A 15,894-nucleotide genomic window follows, 5' to 3' on the forward strand; every position below is an offset into this window, starting at 1 on the left:
GAGGAACTATTAAATGTAGAAACATTTACTTACACTGAACTAAAAAATTAGGAAGGAGGCTTAAAAAAAAAAAAAGTAAAAACCAGGATGTATTTTCTAGTGAATAGCTCTTGGTCCTGATTCTGTACTGGCTTTCTACTCACAGTTAAAGCTAAACCAGGATGATCAGCACACTGAGGTCATGTGATTCAGCTAACAAACGTATATAAATATGCTTTCAAGTACACCTTGCCAGAACAGCATCATACTTCACAAAATAAATGTGTTCCTACCTTCATAAAACCTGAACTGGCCATTTCTACAGGATTACCAGCTTAATTTTAAATGGCGGCGGGGTTTTTTTTTAACTAAATACACAGTATCGTGAGATAACACTGTCCACAAAAATGCTAGCACATAACACAGAAATAATATCTACTAATAACTGCTGTCAATAGGGAATAAAACAATAAAAGAAAGTCTCAAGTGTATAACTTGAGATAAACTGTGCCTACAATAAAGATATGAATAATTATTTATCCCAATAATCAATATCTAAATATTGTAGACCAGTGCCCAGGTTTTACAGTTTCACATATAAAAAGCCTGAAATAAAGCTAAGGATAAAAGCAAGACTGTTCTCCTGAAGAATCATCTTAGTCTTCTGGTTTGCACAAAAGAATTCCCTGAAATGCAAACAGATGTAGGCTGCAGGTGATGTTACTGCTTACAAGACTTCCTCTCCTGGGTTGATTACCAGATTAAGTAATGAAAATTAATGCTTTTAAACTACTTGTTCTGATGCCAATTTCCTAGTTTCCAGCAGTTTAGGAAACTGAAAAGAAAAACCAAATACCTGTCCAGACCCTTCATACAATAAAGACAGACATTTTAAGCCTTATCGTTTAAGGTCTATGTATATGTTCTCTTGGACCAGACCCTTTTGTTTTTATGAAGGTGTTTTATGTTGACATGAGTGAGTTATTTTGCAATTAGTCCAATCTATCTGAATGTTTCAGCTGTTAAAGAAAATCAAGACCTTTTTTTCCAAGTACACACCATTTGATTCAAGAGAGTAACCCTCAGAATAAAAACTGTACACTTACTAAGAAATGGAAAAACGTTTAAACATGTTTTGAAGAAGTTACCTACTATGCCTCTACTATGCCAAACTCAGACATCACCTGAAACACCCAAGGAAAAAGTGTGATTATTGCTATGAAATATACTTGGTATTTGAACAAAAGTCTGTGCCAAGTTCTGCAACAGAACCCCAACATTTATCAACTAGAGAACATAACTGCAACACACACTTAAAAACTCGAATGCGGGTCTCCTTACTTTTCAGTAAGGAAAACAGGTTGTACTACAGGCACAGCAGTGGGAAAAATGGTCCAACTGAACTAAGACATTCTTACCAAACTGATCCCCTCTTTACAGTCCTGTTTTTCCTTGATCTAGGGAATTATCATTTCATGTATTTATTATCTGTGTAATGAAAAGCAAAGGCAAAAAAATAAAAATCACATCTTTGCTGAAAGCGATTACTGTACTGTCACATAAGCCAAGACAACTAACACTCAAATAATGGGGCAGGAAGTACGATAAATTACTACTCAGGCAAATAAGCAAATAATAAAAGGTAAAGAATCTGATAACTGAACTGCCACTGTTGACTACCACTCACCATACTTCGACAGATGTATTACCCAACTGCCACATTTGCTCTTCTTTCATATGCAATAATGAAATTTTGAAAATGTTACGTAATTGTCTATAAGCGTGATCCTAACACTAAAGCTTTTTTCAAATCAGAAATGACAACATACTGTGTTACACAAATTTAATTCAGTTTTCAGAAGGGGAATAGTAAAATATTAATTATTCAAGACTATATTTAGTATTATAAACTGAGTAAAATTCTAATTGAACTGATGGTCTAGTCTGAAATGCAGAATCTTCACAATTACACTGTGCTATCAACTCCGCAGCTTCTTAAATGGAATATGTCAATTTCTTAAATGGGACCGGAATTATTTTAAAACAGTAGTAAATATTTTCAAATACAGCGACAGTACCTAAAACCAATTTTCCCCCTTTTGCTTTTCCTCTTGTTCCTAAGTCAAATACTCTTTTTTTAAAGTAACAGAGATTTTTAAGAAGTATTCTAACACAACTTCTCACTGATTATTGTCCAGCCCAAAGCGAACTATTACCTTCATCCTCATATCTACTGTAGAAATGCCTTTTAAATATCTGTGAATAGAGACTGTTAAGTAAGTTTTTACCTACAATATATAATAGCACTGATACCTTCTGAATCTACACCAGGGTGTTCACAATGCTCCTGTTTCATAAACATGCTATTTCTGATCCTGCAAGATGCACTTAAGCGACAATTAAAACACCTATTATTTTCGATTTAGTATTCATTAAAAAATAATATTAGAAAGAAAGCCAGGCTTGTGAGCAGTCACTCCAGTTTTCTTCCCTACAAATTCCTTTACTATCCATTAAAAAAAAAAATTGAGTTAAACAACACTGGACAGAAAGCAAGCATGAGTAGATTCTCCAGCCTGACAATCAATCATACTAGTTTCCAAGGAGTTTTTGGCACTCTGCAACATCTTAACCGCAGCCTACAAAAAAAATTTCAAAGCCAAGATAAAGGAATTCAGAATACTGCACTGTTTATTCACACCTGCACCTAACTCACTTCAGTAAGCCACACCTCTAAAATAAGCCATCCAAAACCAAAGATGATCCTTTGATCTGAAAATGGAAAGCCACTCTAAACTCAGTATAATTGGGTAAAGCGTTGTCAGTGTTAGTAAACTTTCTATTGTTAAACCCGTACTGTGTGTCAAATAATAAATACTGCAAACTCTTCCTAATAAGGACAAAAAAAGGGAAGTTCAATTATACACACAAAGGATGTTATCAGCCTCCACCCGCGCCGATTCTGTTCTAAAGTATCCACAAGTCTACCCCTTATTAAGGAATGACAGGTAGATGCATATATGAAATTTAAAACCAGAAAATATGAACAAGCTCACCAGATGGGATGTGGAAAGAACTCTAACACTACTTAAAAATAAATTTGTACTACCAAGCACCACAAATATTAAAAATGGCTCAATCACAATCATGTGATTGTTACATGGCACCAAAATAGAGCAGAATTAAGGCTATTTGGGTTCATCTGTTTTACTAGAAAAACTGCTACGTTGAACTTCAAATTGCCTCCAATTTATGAATTTTACTCTTGGACTTATTTCAGTATCACTAAGCATTTATTTTTCGGAATTGTTCCTCAATTCTAAAGCCAATTCTAGGAAAAAAATAAGCATATAAAAGAGCTTAGAACAAGTTTCTGCTAAGGGGTCTGGGGTTTCTTCCCCCGCCCCCCCCTTTTCCTCCAGTAAGTGCAATTAAGATCAACATAGATCCTGCTTTCTTTGAAATATAACATACTGAAATCCAAGTCCTTTCACTTAAATACCAGCCTCAAAAAGCCCACTGAACTTATGAAATTTCCTCAGCATACAAGTCATTTTATCAACTGTACATGAATGCTTCCAAATTCAAGTTTAAGTATTAGCTTCATTAGAACAATAATAATAATGTACCTAAGGGATTCTCATTATAAATTCTTGCTATTTATTCAAAGAGAGGACGTTTCTAAAAACACACAAGCTTTAGTGTATGTACATAACTTACTATAGGCGTGATTCCCTTTTGTGTAACTTCCTGTTTTGTTTATATGCTTCCGTGTATTGGTTTGGATAGGGAAGAGGAAAGGACAGTATCAGAGAAAGACAAATTGCTTAGTTCTTCCCCTCAGAGCTCTACACCTGCATTTTCTCTGGTATGCTTCGTGCCTTCAGTTCTCCTTATTGATGGACTTTACTCCATAATCCAGCTACAGCTGACTACAAGTTAAAGAAACTCCATAGAGGTCTGCAGAGCTAGCATTAAACACGGTCAAAGGAAAGAGTAGAGCAGTTGAAAAATCTCAGCTCTGTGACAACAACGTATTTGGCACTCATACCAGTATCCTGGACGTCCAAAGATTTTTGGATAGTGAATCTTGGCTAAAAGCCCAAGTCAAGCCTATTTCTGGCTTCCTTGATATGAAAGAATATCTAGTCATACAGCTATTGCAAATAGCTAAGTAAGTTAGAAACAGACAGAGAAGTCAGTGCTGACTTTTAAAAATAAAGAAATTGTCTTTTAATTAAAGTTTCTTGGTATCTCAAATTCTGCAACGTACCACCCACTGGAAATCCAAGGCAAAATGAACAACACTGTTTAAAATTACAATCCCAGGAACTAAAAGCCTGTAGATAACATGGAAATTGAACACTAGCTGGAAGCGAAGTCACCGTAATGACTATGAAGCACAAGAGTCATGGCCCATATCCCAAAACGTAGTGTTTCAGAAGCCTAAGACTTTTGAAAAAGGACAAGGTTAAAACCATAGTGACTTAGAAGCAGTAAAGCCTAAACACACAAGTAACAAATAATACTATTCTTCAAGTATTTTATCTCAGTATTACTTAGGATGTGGATTTAATTCTTACAGTTCAAATTCACAGACACATTTTTACTCACTGCTTAACCTGTTCTATTAATAGTGCCTAAGGATATTTAACTGATTGAAGTGTTGCACTGTATTTCTTTAAGGAAAAGGTATCTCAACTGAGAAGTATATGTTTAGAAGTATAAAGTCGTTAAAGCACTGACAAACACCAGGTTTTGGTCTTTAATCTAAATAATGGGCTGCAGAAGATGACAGTCTACATTCTACAAACAAAATTCTGTAGTTCTGGTTCATAAGGTCAAAGTGATACTATTTACTACACAGAATATTTTAACCTTACAAGTTCTAATTACAGCACAAAAAATGAATTATTTCTAGAAAGATTTAAGTATTTTATCTCGAATATCCCTTAAATGAAGTAAAAAGGTTTTTTGCACCTCTAGGTACCATTCGTACCCAGAAAGTACCTCTGTACTTCTACTTTGTACAATCTTTTTAAAACCAAGTTGTTCTGAGGTTGGTGGGGTTTGTGTGTAACGAAAGCAGCCATAAAACAATGCACAGGCTTGCATGACAAACTACTACCAACTATGCAAGAGCTACATTTAGAAAAATGGAGAGAAAACTGGGACATAAATGAACTTCATTGGGAAATAAAACAATTATCATTTTGACCAAAACAGATATATTCCATAGGGTGGCAGTTTTTTGTGGGTTTTGGTTGTTTCCCCCCACCAAACAGAGGAAGGGAAGAGAAAGATACTTTCACCTGTCCTACAGCTTTAAGAAATCATGATTGTACATAGATTTTAAACAAAGCTCAGATGTGCTCTAAGCAGCTATTACAAAGCCAAATGTATTGCCTGTTTTGTAGTTAATCATTATTTATCGGGACTATTCAGAGCTTTAGCTTAGCTTATGAGCAGTTAATCAAAATGCAAAGATAAGCATTGACAGTCAAGGGGAAAAAAAAAAGGGACTAGTACTGCCAAACAGAAAAAGTTCTGTTATTCACAAGGTGTATGTTATCAAAGAACAGACTGAAAACAGTGGTTCCTTAGTGGTTTTGAATGCTAGACACCTTTTTTTGCATTACCATTATTCATAAATGCAAGCATACATGAAACTGAAGTCTTATTTAATAACAGACAACCAAAATACAATTTTGAGAGTTCTGTACAAAGGTAAAAACTCATACATACGATTGAGAGAAACGTCTAACTCAGTATGGCTTGACACTCAAAGCCAATGAAAAATTTACTTCAAAATATTATTTCCTAAGAGAAGGGAACGATTAAATCTTAGGAGACAATTTGACCATGCCCCCTTCTACCCAAGTCATACACGTAAAAATACACTATCATCTCAGCAAAGGCAAGGTGTGTCAGAACAAAGATGCTCCACAAATGACTGTAAACTTGCCAAGCAAGATTTTGCATTCCACAGAGTAAGGAGTCCCATAAGCATTAACCAAATTATCACTTGCTTTTTGTATCCTGGAATACTCCTTCCACAGGTCTCACCATATTGCTTCCCCAGTTTCAGATCCAAAAAATATAATCTCTTCCCCAACAAAGGGAATCAACATTGTCAACTTCCCCACGTTTGCTATTTTCAACACCATGATGGAGCTACTCATCTACTGGCTGAAATGTAAAGCAGAGCTTTACATCCTCAGAAACAAGAAATTAAATTCATTAACCTTATCATTGCCAATCACAACCCACAAGTAAATTTTAGCCATGTAAGAAATGTATGTTATTACATGTAACCACAAAGGGAGTTAACACAGGGAGCAAACAATGCAAAAGAGCCTCAAGAAGATTTAAAGTGAGATCTGTAATCAATAGTTCACAAGTAACATTTGCTACAGACCTTATATTCACCATAAGCTGTACTTACATTTAACAAGCTGAAATCTATTTCTATTTCAAGACAGGGGAAAAAAACAAGATTTCCTTTGAAATAAGGATGTAAACCACAACAATAAGGACCAAAATGTTGCCTATACCTTGTATTTGGTCATGGTGCTAAAATGGTTGTTCCTGAAGAACACACAAAGCTCTCCCTCCTGGACAGCTGAAGTCAACTCGCACAGTCCATGGTACGTCAACTGCGTAGCTGTGTTATTAAGAAATTGCTCAGCTACAAATCCTACAAAAGCAATACATACTGTTACGTGTCTGTAACATACTTTGTAATGTATAAAACCTGGGTACAACAGTAATATTTTTCCTATCTTCTCTCTACTAAGATAGTGTTTTATTACCACAAATCTAAGGGAACACATTCAGAGAGGGGAAAATGAGTTAATAGTTCTAGAACCTCAACACTGTAGATAATCCTCTCATGTTCAGAAATGCTGTATCCACTTCTAATATTACTGATTTTTTCCTTGTCATCATGTAGTATATAATTCATGTTCTAATCACAGAAGTTGAAATCTGAATGCTGCCCATTATACTTTTCCAAAAAGGAAGTGCTCTCCAGCTTTTTTAAAAGAGCATTTAATAGATCAAGTGAATGAGGCTGGTCCTTGGTTTGCAAATGGCAGCAGAGAAGCTCAGAAGACAAGCACAGTGCTGGGTGTCTGCCCAGGGAAAGAAATTCAGCATACGGACTACAGCCCTTCACACTTGTGTGTCTGCATACGGAGACCCACATACAAAATGTGTAACTAAGATTTGATAGCGTAGATAGTTTGATAAAAACAGTTACCCACCTTCACTAACCAGTTCACTGTTATCTGACTGTTTACAAGAAATTATCTTCTCCACCAGCTGATTGTAACTGCAGTTACCAACTGCTTTTACTATGTCAGCAACCTGGAGCAGGAAGGAACAACATAACAAACAGCGAGCTTAACTTTGTGAAGAACAGAACACAACTGTAAGCCTATGGCAGTTATTCATAAGAAAATAAGAAGAGTTTCAACAGAATACATTATCCCCCTAAAAATCCTTGTCCAAAAAGTTTTAACCCAATCTGTTAGACATTTCATGGCCTCAGATCCCATTTTAAATCCTTAAGATAATGCTTAACATCAAAAGCTGTTGCCAAAATGGAGGGAAGAGGGCATTAGTTGGCTCAGTTGGGCAGGGGGAAGAAGACCAAGGGGTAAGAGAACAGCAGCTTCCATCAAGAAGGCATGAAAAAAAAAAAAATCTGAGGCAGGTTTTTCTATCCAAACTCACCAGGTTCCCACCACGTAAAGAGCACCAGTTTACTGTTTGTTTAAATAATATAACTAAAAATAAATTATATGTTTGTTAAAGATGCAGTTCTCAAAAGCACTGACTAGTAAATCAGAACTGAAGAAAGGAAGAAAGTAGCCTTTCATTCCTTGCAAGTGTTCTCTAATGAGCTCTCAAAAATTGTGACTGGGACACTCCTACCTGCCTCAGAACATTTCTCATTTACATGGTCATAAATTGAGTGTAGAAAGTTTTCAAAGGTAGCTTGACTATAGACCTAGTTTCCGCAAAGTTATCACACTAAAACACACGTACAAACTCTATTCATTCCTCTCTGAAAAGGATCCAATTTTTCTGACCATAGTTAAAAAAATCCATTACCAGCTTTATTCATTCCAGTTAAAATTCTGAAACATCTTCCCTCCCCCAGTACAATTCAGAATAGCATATACTTTGATTTACTGAAAAAAAAAAAAGTTACCTGAGGGTCCACTAACCATCCATGGTACAAGGGGATATCAAGAAGATCAAAGACTATGCATTCAGGTGTGTATTCAAATACTCGTACACCTGTGAACTTCACATTGACATCCAGGCCCGTCTGTAACTTATGCAGAATCGCCATTGCATCACTCATGTTCTGACAGCAGAAAGAAAAAACCAAACCACACAGATGACCAAACAGAGCTTTGTATACTTGGTGGTTACTCTTGTAACCCTTCATCATTTAGTACTCACTAACTCAACACTTTGAAAAAGTATTTACAAAAGGGGAAATGAGCTCAACAAGTGTTTCCATGCGAATTCCCATCATTTGCTCTCATTGTGTCAGGGGAGATGTGCAAAATAAGAGCTCTCCCTCTGATCAGCTGTATCTGTTTCTTCTTCTACACTCATAAGCTGCTTTTAAGCAGCTCCTATTTCTTTTAGTTCTATTTCACAGAGCCACAAACTAGACATTTGCAAGAAGAATTGGATTATAAAGTAATCTTTAAGGAACTCTCTTGAGGTTTCTTCTCCCCTTTTAAGTCCTGCCCATGACTCAGGCTGAAGTACTTACCACCACATAATGAACAAGACAAACAGACCTACAGAGTTACATTTTCAAAGTCTAATTGGGGGGTTCAGTACTTAAAGAGGTGAAAAACAATGAAGAATCTGATTTTTTCTGTTTCATAAAGAAAAGTTTAGCTACCTTATTTTGAGCATATCTTTAAATGGCCTGTAGATTCTGCAGTGGAAACAAGTCAGGAAGGTAGCACTTATGGTAGTAGTGATCCCAATGGAATCCTATGGGCAATTATCAAGTTATGAAAATCCAATCACACAAAGCAAAGACGAGCCAAAGAAAAAGTACTTGGTGAAACAGGTCTCTTGCACCAAGTAGTAAGCTTCCTGACATGCAGGCAAAAGAATTTTCCACCAAATGAGTGTTCACAAACAGTAGGATTACGAAGTATAGGCAAAAGGTTTGGGGAAACTGAGGTACTTCTTTGGATGGTTTGTTTGGGGCTTTGTGGTTTAGGTTGGGTGTTTGGTTTTTGTGGGGGGTTTTTTGGGGGTTTTGTTGTTGTTGTTGCTTAGTTTTGCAATATTCTGTTGCTTAAGAGAAACGCAGGATTGCAACAATGGGGAAAAAAGCACGACGAAACCCAAAAATACATATTGGAAAGGAGTTGGGAAACAGAAAAGATTAATGGACTAAAACCACTGATTGTTAGAGACAGTGGCCTCTGTATTGTCTTCTTTTAATGATAAGACAACAAGAACCACAGTTAATGGAATAAAGGATGACAAAAAAAACTGAGAGGAAGAATGACTAACTATAAAGAATGACTGAGAAAACAGAAGACTTCAAACGGCAACCACACTGTTATATATTTCCATCTGTACTTATGTGTTATAATTCCTCAATAAAACCAAAATGCTTTCATTGCACTCGTTGCAGGCAAAACCAAAAACCATTACTTGTATTAATAGATACCAAGTTTTTCTTCACAAATAGTAAGTATTTACAATTAATACTCTACATCAAGCCTAGGAAAAAAGGAAAAACTAAGTACAAGCAATGGCTTGTATGCTTCTGGTTTTTAGCAAGATGATAAACCTTAGGTGAGAAGAAAAGTTTTAGTTCCTTCAGACACAAGCAACTGTATTTTAGGAGCAACTCCTCACCTGCTCATAATTTAGACGCTGAATTTCAGATATCTCTTTAGGTTTTGCATCAAGAATATAGTCTCCTAAAAAAAAAAAGTGAAAACAGGATGAAGTTTATTCCACACCCTAAGGTGTAACATTTCTATCTACACTTCCTACTGAAGCTGACTGATCATAAATACCACCATTGAAGTTTTCTATCAAAGTCAAGAAATGACATTATTTTATACCTGAATTATAGATATGGAGTAAAATATGAGTATTTAAAAAAATAGTAAGATAATATTAAGACATAAAATTCTAATGGCCATGTTGTTACTAAAGCAGCACTTCATAATCTTTTGGGCCCTCATACCAATCTCTCACTTGTTCAGAAATTCACCTCTCTGTCTCTCAACCTAAAAATACAAAACGGTCAAACTGTTCACAATAAGATATGTAATTGCATAACACAATTTAAACATGCAACTACTTATCCTGACTGATACTATGAATATTTTGGCATGTTTCCATATGCAAATAATTCCGAAAGGCTTGTAATCCACCTGTGTCTACAACACAAAGGTAATTAATCAGTTAATCAACACGCTGGGGTTCATGATATATAACATTTCAGTGACTAGTATTCATAAATGGCATCTCCCAAATTTTTCAGATTTTATTTCAATGGTTTTCATATTTATTACCTTGTTCCATTCCTAAAAAAACCATGGTTTTGCTCAAGGAAAAATATTATAGGTTTCCTAACTTGTAATCTTTTAAGTTATGGTTGTTCAAAGTGGTTAAAGGGTTTTTATTTTTTAATTTTTTTTAAGCCTTAGAAGTGCTAATCTCGGTGACTGTATAGAAACCTAAATAATTTGAGAAGGTAATGTTGTTGTTCAATTTAATAAGATAATCCCAGAAGCTAATATATGCCTTCAAGAAAGCATACACACATTTAGGCAACAGTGATTATGCAGTGACTTCAGACAGTGTTATTCTACCAATACAAGTAGAAGAAATGTTAAGAAATCTTACTGCCTATGTCTAAAGCCTAAATTTTTTTAAAATTACCTAATTCACTTTTTTCTTCCAATGAAAGATTCAGTGATATGCTTTTGTAAAGAACAAGCTAAATTCTTTGCAAGCAAAAAGTAAGAAAATGTAGTACGGTGGGTTTTTTCTCCTGCTTAAGAAAAATAAACCATAGTATATTAAGCTCAAATGTGTTGTATTTGTTAGGCTTCAAAAGGAAAGGACTGTAGTACATACAGCTTAAGTATTATTTTAACACCTGGATCATTCTGGGCTATTGAAGTTACAGACTTGTCAGAAACAGCTGCAGTTTTGCTCCACACTGATAATGGAGTAGTGCCTACAAATGAGACCCTCACTGTGATAAAACTGTGATTAACAGGAAAAATTAATTTAGTAATTTTAATTGGGTCATACTAGCACAGATTAGAGTTTCTGCAAACAAAGGCACAGTTACTATGTTCTGTCAACTATAACAAAACAACATTGTAAGAGACATGAATAAGTTTACATCTACCACAGTGCTGGTGTACTAATCCATACCAACTCCATCACTAGACTAACCACTTAGGAAAGCAGTACAGAAAACTTCTAAAAGCACTTAAGGAAAAGCATGAGTAACTGAATACCGTGAGTAATTTTGTTGAAGCATGCATTCAAATAAAGCTGAATAAAATAGTGAATAAATAAAACCATCCTCCTATAGTACTCCTCACTAATAATATATATATTATTGTTACTCTTCACAATAATATAGAATTGAAGACCATTTATTGCAATTACTAACCTAGGTATTCCATCAGCTGTTCAGCCGTTATGATTTCCATCATTGGTGGCAGCTTAATCTGTGAACATGAAAGTATATTCTTTTATTTTAAAATGTCAAAACAATACAATTTCAAAAGTACTATAAGGTAATTCTAGACACAAATCTTCTGATCACATTTGCCTCACCAATTTATAAGAGCATCAGCATACTGGGACAAAGAACCTTCACAGGACCTCAACTAAATAACAAGAGGAGATTAAAAAAAGGCATTTTGTTTTCAAGAGAAACCACACGTTCACAGTACTTGCTCTCCCTTGCAGCTCTCTGTGTAGTGCTGCCTACTCCCACCAAAATATTTCACCAGCATCCCCCCTGACTTCACAGGAGTTCACACCACTCACTGCATTAGCTCAGCTGCAAGCATCCAGGATGAACAAACTGGGAACCGTAGCCACACTTAACTAAGAGAAATTCACCTTAGTCAGAAAGGTTTTTGACTCCCTGCCTACATTATAACTCGGAAAGTTCCTGCATACAGCCAAGAGGCTGCAGAGAATCTGGTGGCAGCAGCCACTGGGACAGGGAAGCCAAGACTCCCACAGACAGGAGGAAATGACCTCCCAGCCTCTCATCTGGCTCTCACATCTCAAGGGTTTAACTCCATACAGAAGAGAATTGACACACAGAACCCTGTGGTGAAGCTTCCGCCCCCCTCTCCCCTGACCCATTCCTGTCATTGTCACCCGCTAAAACCAAGCACAGTAGCGGCAGCCAGAGCCAAAAGCTCCTACGATCCCCATCGCCCCCATCCAGCACCCTAGGTAAACGCCCCGGTTGCACACTTCCATTTACCTATCTCCCTGCAGTAACAGCCACAGCCCAAACACATACAGAGGCATGCTTCTGGTAATCCAGAGGAACACCATGGCACTACGCTGTCTTTAACCACAGCGTGCTTAAGTTTTCGCTGCATATATACGAACTTTGTTTTCCTAGGACTTGGGTTTCTGTTTGTTGTCTAAGCTTTTTCTTGTCTTTCATCTTCTTGTCCTTGCTCTCTTCAACACCTTTCAAGTCACAGTTTAGAAAGTCTGGTATTTGTTTTATTAGGAACTTTTTAACCAAGTTCCTCTACACTGATCACCGTTCTCCTTGACACAGAAAGGTATAATACAAGATCGTTAACTCACACTTAAGATTTAATGGGCTCCCAATATTTTGCTGGTTGTGGAGGAGAAAGCAGAAGGCCATGAGATGGAAAAACAATGCATGTAAAGCCCTTGAACACTGCATCAAAGAAGTTACATGCCAGACGGGGGTACCACTAGGTTTGCTTTATTAACAACTCGGCGTTGGGCCACCACCTCAGTGCGTGGCAGATGGCCCAAGATCCTAAACTCAAACCCACAGTATAGCTACACACCATGCTGTTCACACTGTGATGGAGAGTTTCATTCCCAATCTGAAAACTAAGTTCTTTTAATAACTTTACAGAGAACATGAGGTGTGATGGCTAAATCTATCTATACCAATTTTAATCATATTTCACAAAAGGCAAATGTGCTCAATATGTGGATTTACAAAAGGTTTCATTAAATTTGGGACACAAAAGAGACAAGTTAATATGGCCTCGTTATTTATACACTGGCTGGGAAATATGCCCATACTTAGGTCAGAATTTGCCATATGGCATATGCCACACATTGATCAACCCATAGATGGTGGACACAGAAAGAAGCTGACAGTACTGGGATCTGGGGAAGGAAGAGAATGAAGTTATAAACTGTTAGTAAAGCAGAAAATTAGTGAAGCGTAAATTTGTAAGAAAGAAGCTTAATTAGCTCTGCTCATAAAACAAGTTAAAATGATATGAATTAAACAAGAAGAATAATCACTCATGCGTGCATAGGCACATGAATATTTGAAAACATTTAAAGGAGTGACGACTGTAGCTTACAAAATTCCTTAAACTCTCCTCAAAACTTCTCTAAGTTTTACTAATACTTGATAGGCTGAAAGTTTTCATGATTTTTGATCCTGTTAGTAATATTCATACTGAGTATTCACATAAATATAATACATTGTGCCAGGTAAGTAACAGGACTACAGGTTTAAAAAGCTGCTTCTTGCACCTCCAGTTCTGAACTGGCAGCATTCATGCCCTAGCAAACATTAGCTGTGCACACCCCTGAGTTGGGTCTGGTTCATTACGGCTCCTAAGGTGTATCACGTAAGATCACAAGACATAATTATACTACCTATGCCTGAAGTGGTTCTGGGACTACAAACAGCACAGGTATGCCAGTATCATATAAAGGAAAATTAGCATTGCTCCCTCCACTATTAGCAGAACCACTGTGATGACTCTTTCTGGACTAAAGCTAGCTCTTTTTATTCTTTATTTCAAACCATTCATATCAGCTCAGACAGCACTGCTTGGGGGTTTGTTGTGCACCACGTTTGGGAATCTAGAAGTATGCCTACATTACGAAGTGCCGCTGTAAAGCATAATCTGTGTGCTCATGGCATAAACATATGAATGTTTCAGACTTTATGGGTTGAAGGAGGCATACTGGTAACATTGCCTAATAATCTGAATTGTCCCTTACAACTGTAATGCTAAGCAATTTACCTTTTTTTACTGCAGAACCAAAGCAAAGTAGTTCTAATCATATCTGCACCATCTCTCATAGTCGGGTATTTTAACAAGCTGAATCTCAAAATTAATTACTTAATTAAATGCTAAACAAAGTTAATGGATTACTTCACAGCATAACTTCAGGGCTGGCATGTTTTGGTGGGCCTTGATCACAACTCTGAAGTTGGCTAATGGGGTCCCAACAGAGTCGTAAGTACTTCTGAACAGAGCCGACTTAAGCATACAGAGAGAACACTGCATTTCTCAACTGTTCAGAGCTTCGAGTGCTTAATCTTCAGGAAACGTACGAAGAGGAAACGGGAAAGAATAACACCTTAAAACTTAAGGGAGAGGGAGCAAGCAAACAGAACCAGAGTCATACTCCACACAAGTGAACAAAACAAAACAACATAAACACTAGTAGTGAAAGCTGCTGTTGTCCCTTACAGTCTAGTATTGAGAGACAAGTTTTGTCAATAGGTTTCAATGCTCGCTTGCTAAATTTTACATTATTTTTACATTTTAGGAAAAATGCATTTCTTTAACTCCCACCCCTCTACTGTAGTTTCCTGGTCTTTCACCCTGCTAATTCTAGCCACATTTCATTTCCCATATTCAGGAGTAGGAAACTAAGCTTTCTCACCCTACTACAGTGTGAGGTACCGTTGAACCTCCTTTGTAATTAAAAAACAAGATTGGTAAACAAATTTCCACACTGAGCCGTTTGTTTAGTACAACTACACAGTTTCTATGCATTACACTACAAACTAGAAAACTACATAATAGTAATTTTAAGTTTTTTCCACTTCATTTTACCACTCTTGGGAAGAGCTTTAAAAAAAAATTAAGTGATGTAGTTTTGCACAGAAGGTAACACCTCCAAAAATATTACATATATAGAAAGGGAGCATGCAAATTTCTAATGGCTTATTATTTATAGTCTCAAAGCATGTTTACCTAAAACACACAGCTCGCCCAAATTCAGTGTTCCAGAAGAGGCAAAGATAGCTTAATGCTGTCTTGACAGAAAAACAATTAATATCCCCTGCGAATAGGTACCTCTTTGCTTTGCAGGAGCAGCTTCATAAACTTACCGCACAACAGTCTGATAGCATGTGCTGCCACCTGATAACCTTCACATCTCCCCCCTCCACCAGGTTTTCTTCCACCCCCCAGAGCAGTCACCCTGTTCTGGAAAACGCAGAGCTACAGGCCTACTGATCTGCAAGCTCAACTCATCCCACAGATGCAGGGAGGAAGGCTGCCAAGACCTCTGCTGAGCATTCATCAGAAGCTCGCCAGCAACCCGCCTTTGGAGGCTTAGCAAGTTCATCTGAGCAATCTGTGCAAACTCTGGCCATAAGGAGGTTTAGCTCAGTAACAAGAAAAATCAGATCACATGTCAAGGGCCAGTGCCAGACCTCAGACCAGGCAGCACCAGTGCAGACTCCAAAAAATCAAATGGGAATCAGTGGGAGCATGCTGCACTCAGCTCCCCTGAAGACCAGGCCATTTTTATGAGAACCTGAAACTCTACCTCTTCTCTGCACCTGTTGGGATACATTAAGCATAAACGGTTATATAACCCTTACTTACA

At 37.0% G+C, this 15,894-nt stretch overlaps 1 protein-coding gene across 1 annotated transcript in view; it reads right to left on the bottom strand.

The window, feature by feature from the left end:
• The window catches only part of FAM63B (family with sequence similarity 63, member B), a 22,982-nt gene extending 7,352 nt beyond the window's left edge, over positions 1-15,630 (bottom strand). The window contains exons 1-6 of the mRNA XM_010147389.1: positions 15,604-15,630; positions 11,678-11,735; positions 9,892-9,956; positions 8,198-8,356; positions 7,245-7,347; positions 6,534-6,676 (exon numbers count right to left, since the gene is read on the bottom strand). Coding sequence (XP_010145691.1) covers positions 6,534-6,676; positions 7,245-7,347; positions 8,198-8,356; positions 9,892-9,956; positions 11,678-11,735; positions 15,604-15,630 — 555 coding nt within the window. The remainder of the gene's footprint in view (positions 1-6,533; positions 6,677-7,244; positions 7,348-8,197; positions 8,357-9,891; positions 9,957-11,677; positions 11,736-15,603) is intronic.
• Positions 15,631-15,894: the final 264 nt, after the last annotated feature.

The sequence above is a fragment of the Eurypyga helias genome, unplaced genomic scaffold, assembly GCF_000690775.1.
Source record: "Eurypyga helias isolate BGI_N326 unplaced genomic scaffold, ASM69077v1 scaffold38252, whole genome shotgun sequence".
Classification (NCBI taxonomy): Eukaryota; Metazoa; Chordata; class Aves; order Eurypygiformes; family Eurypygidae; genus Eurypyga; species Eurypyga helias.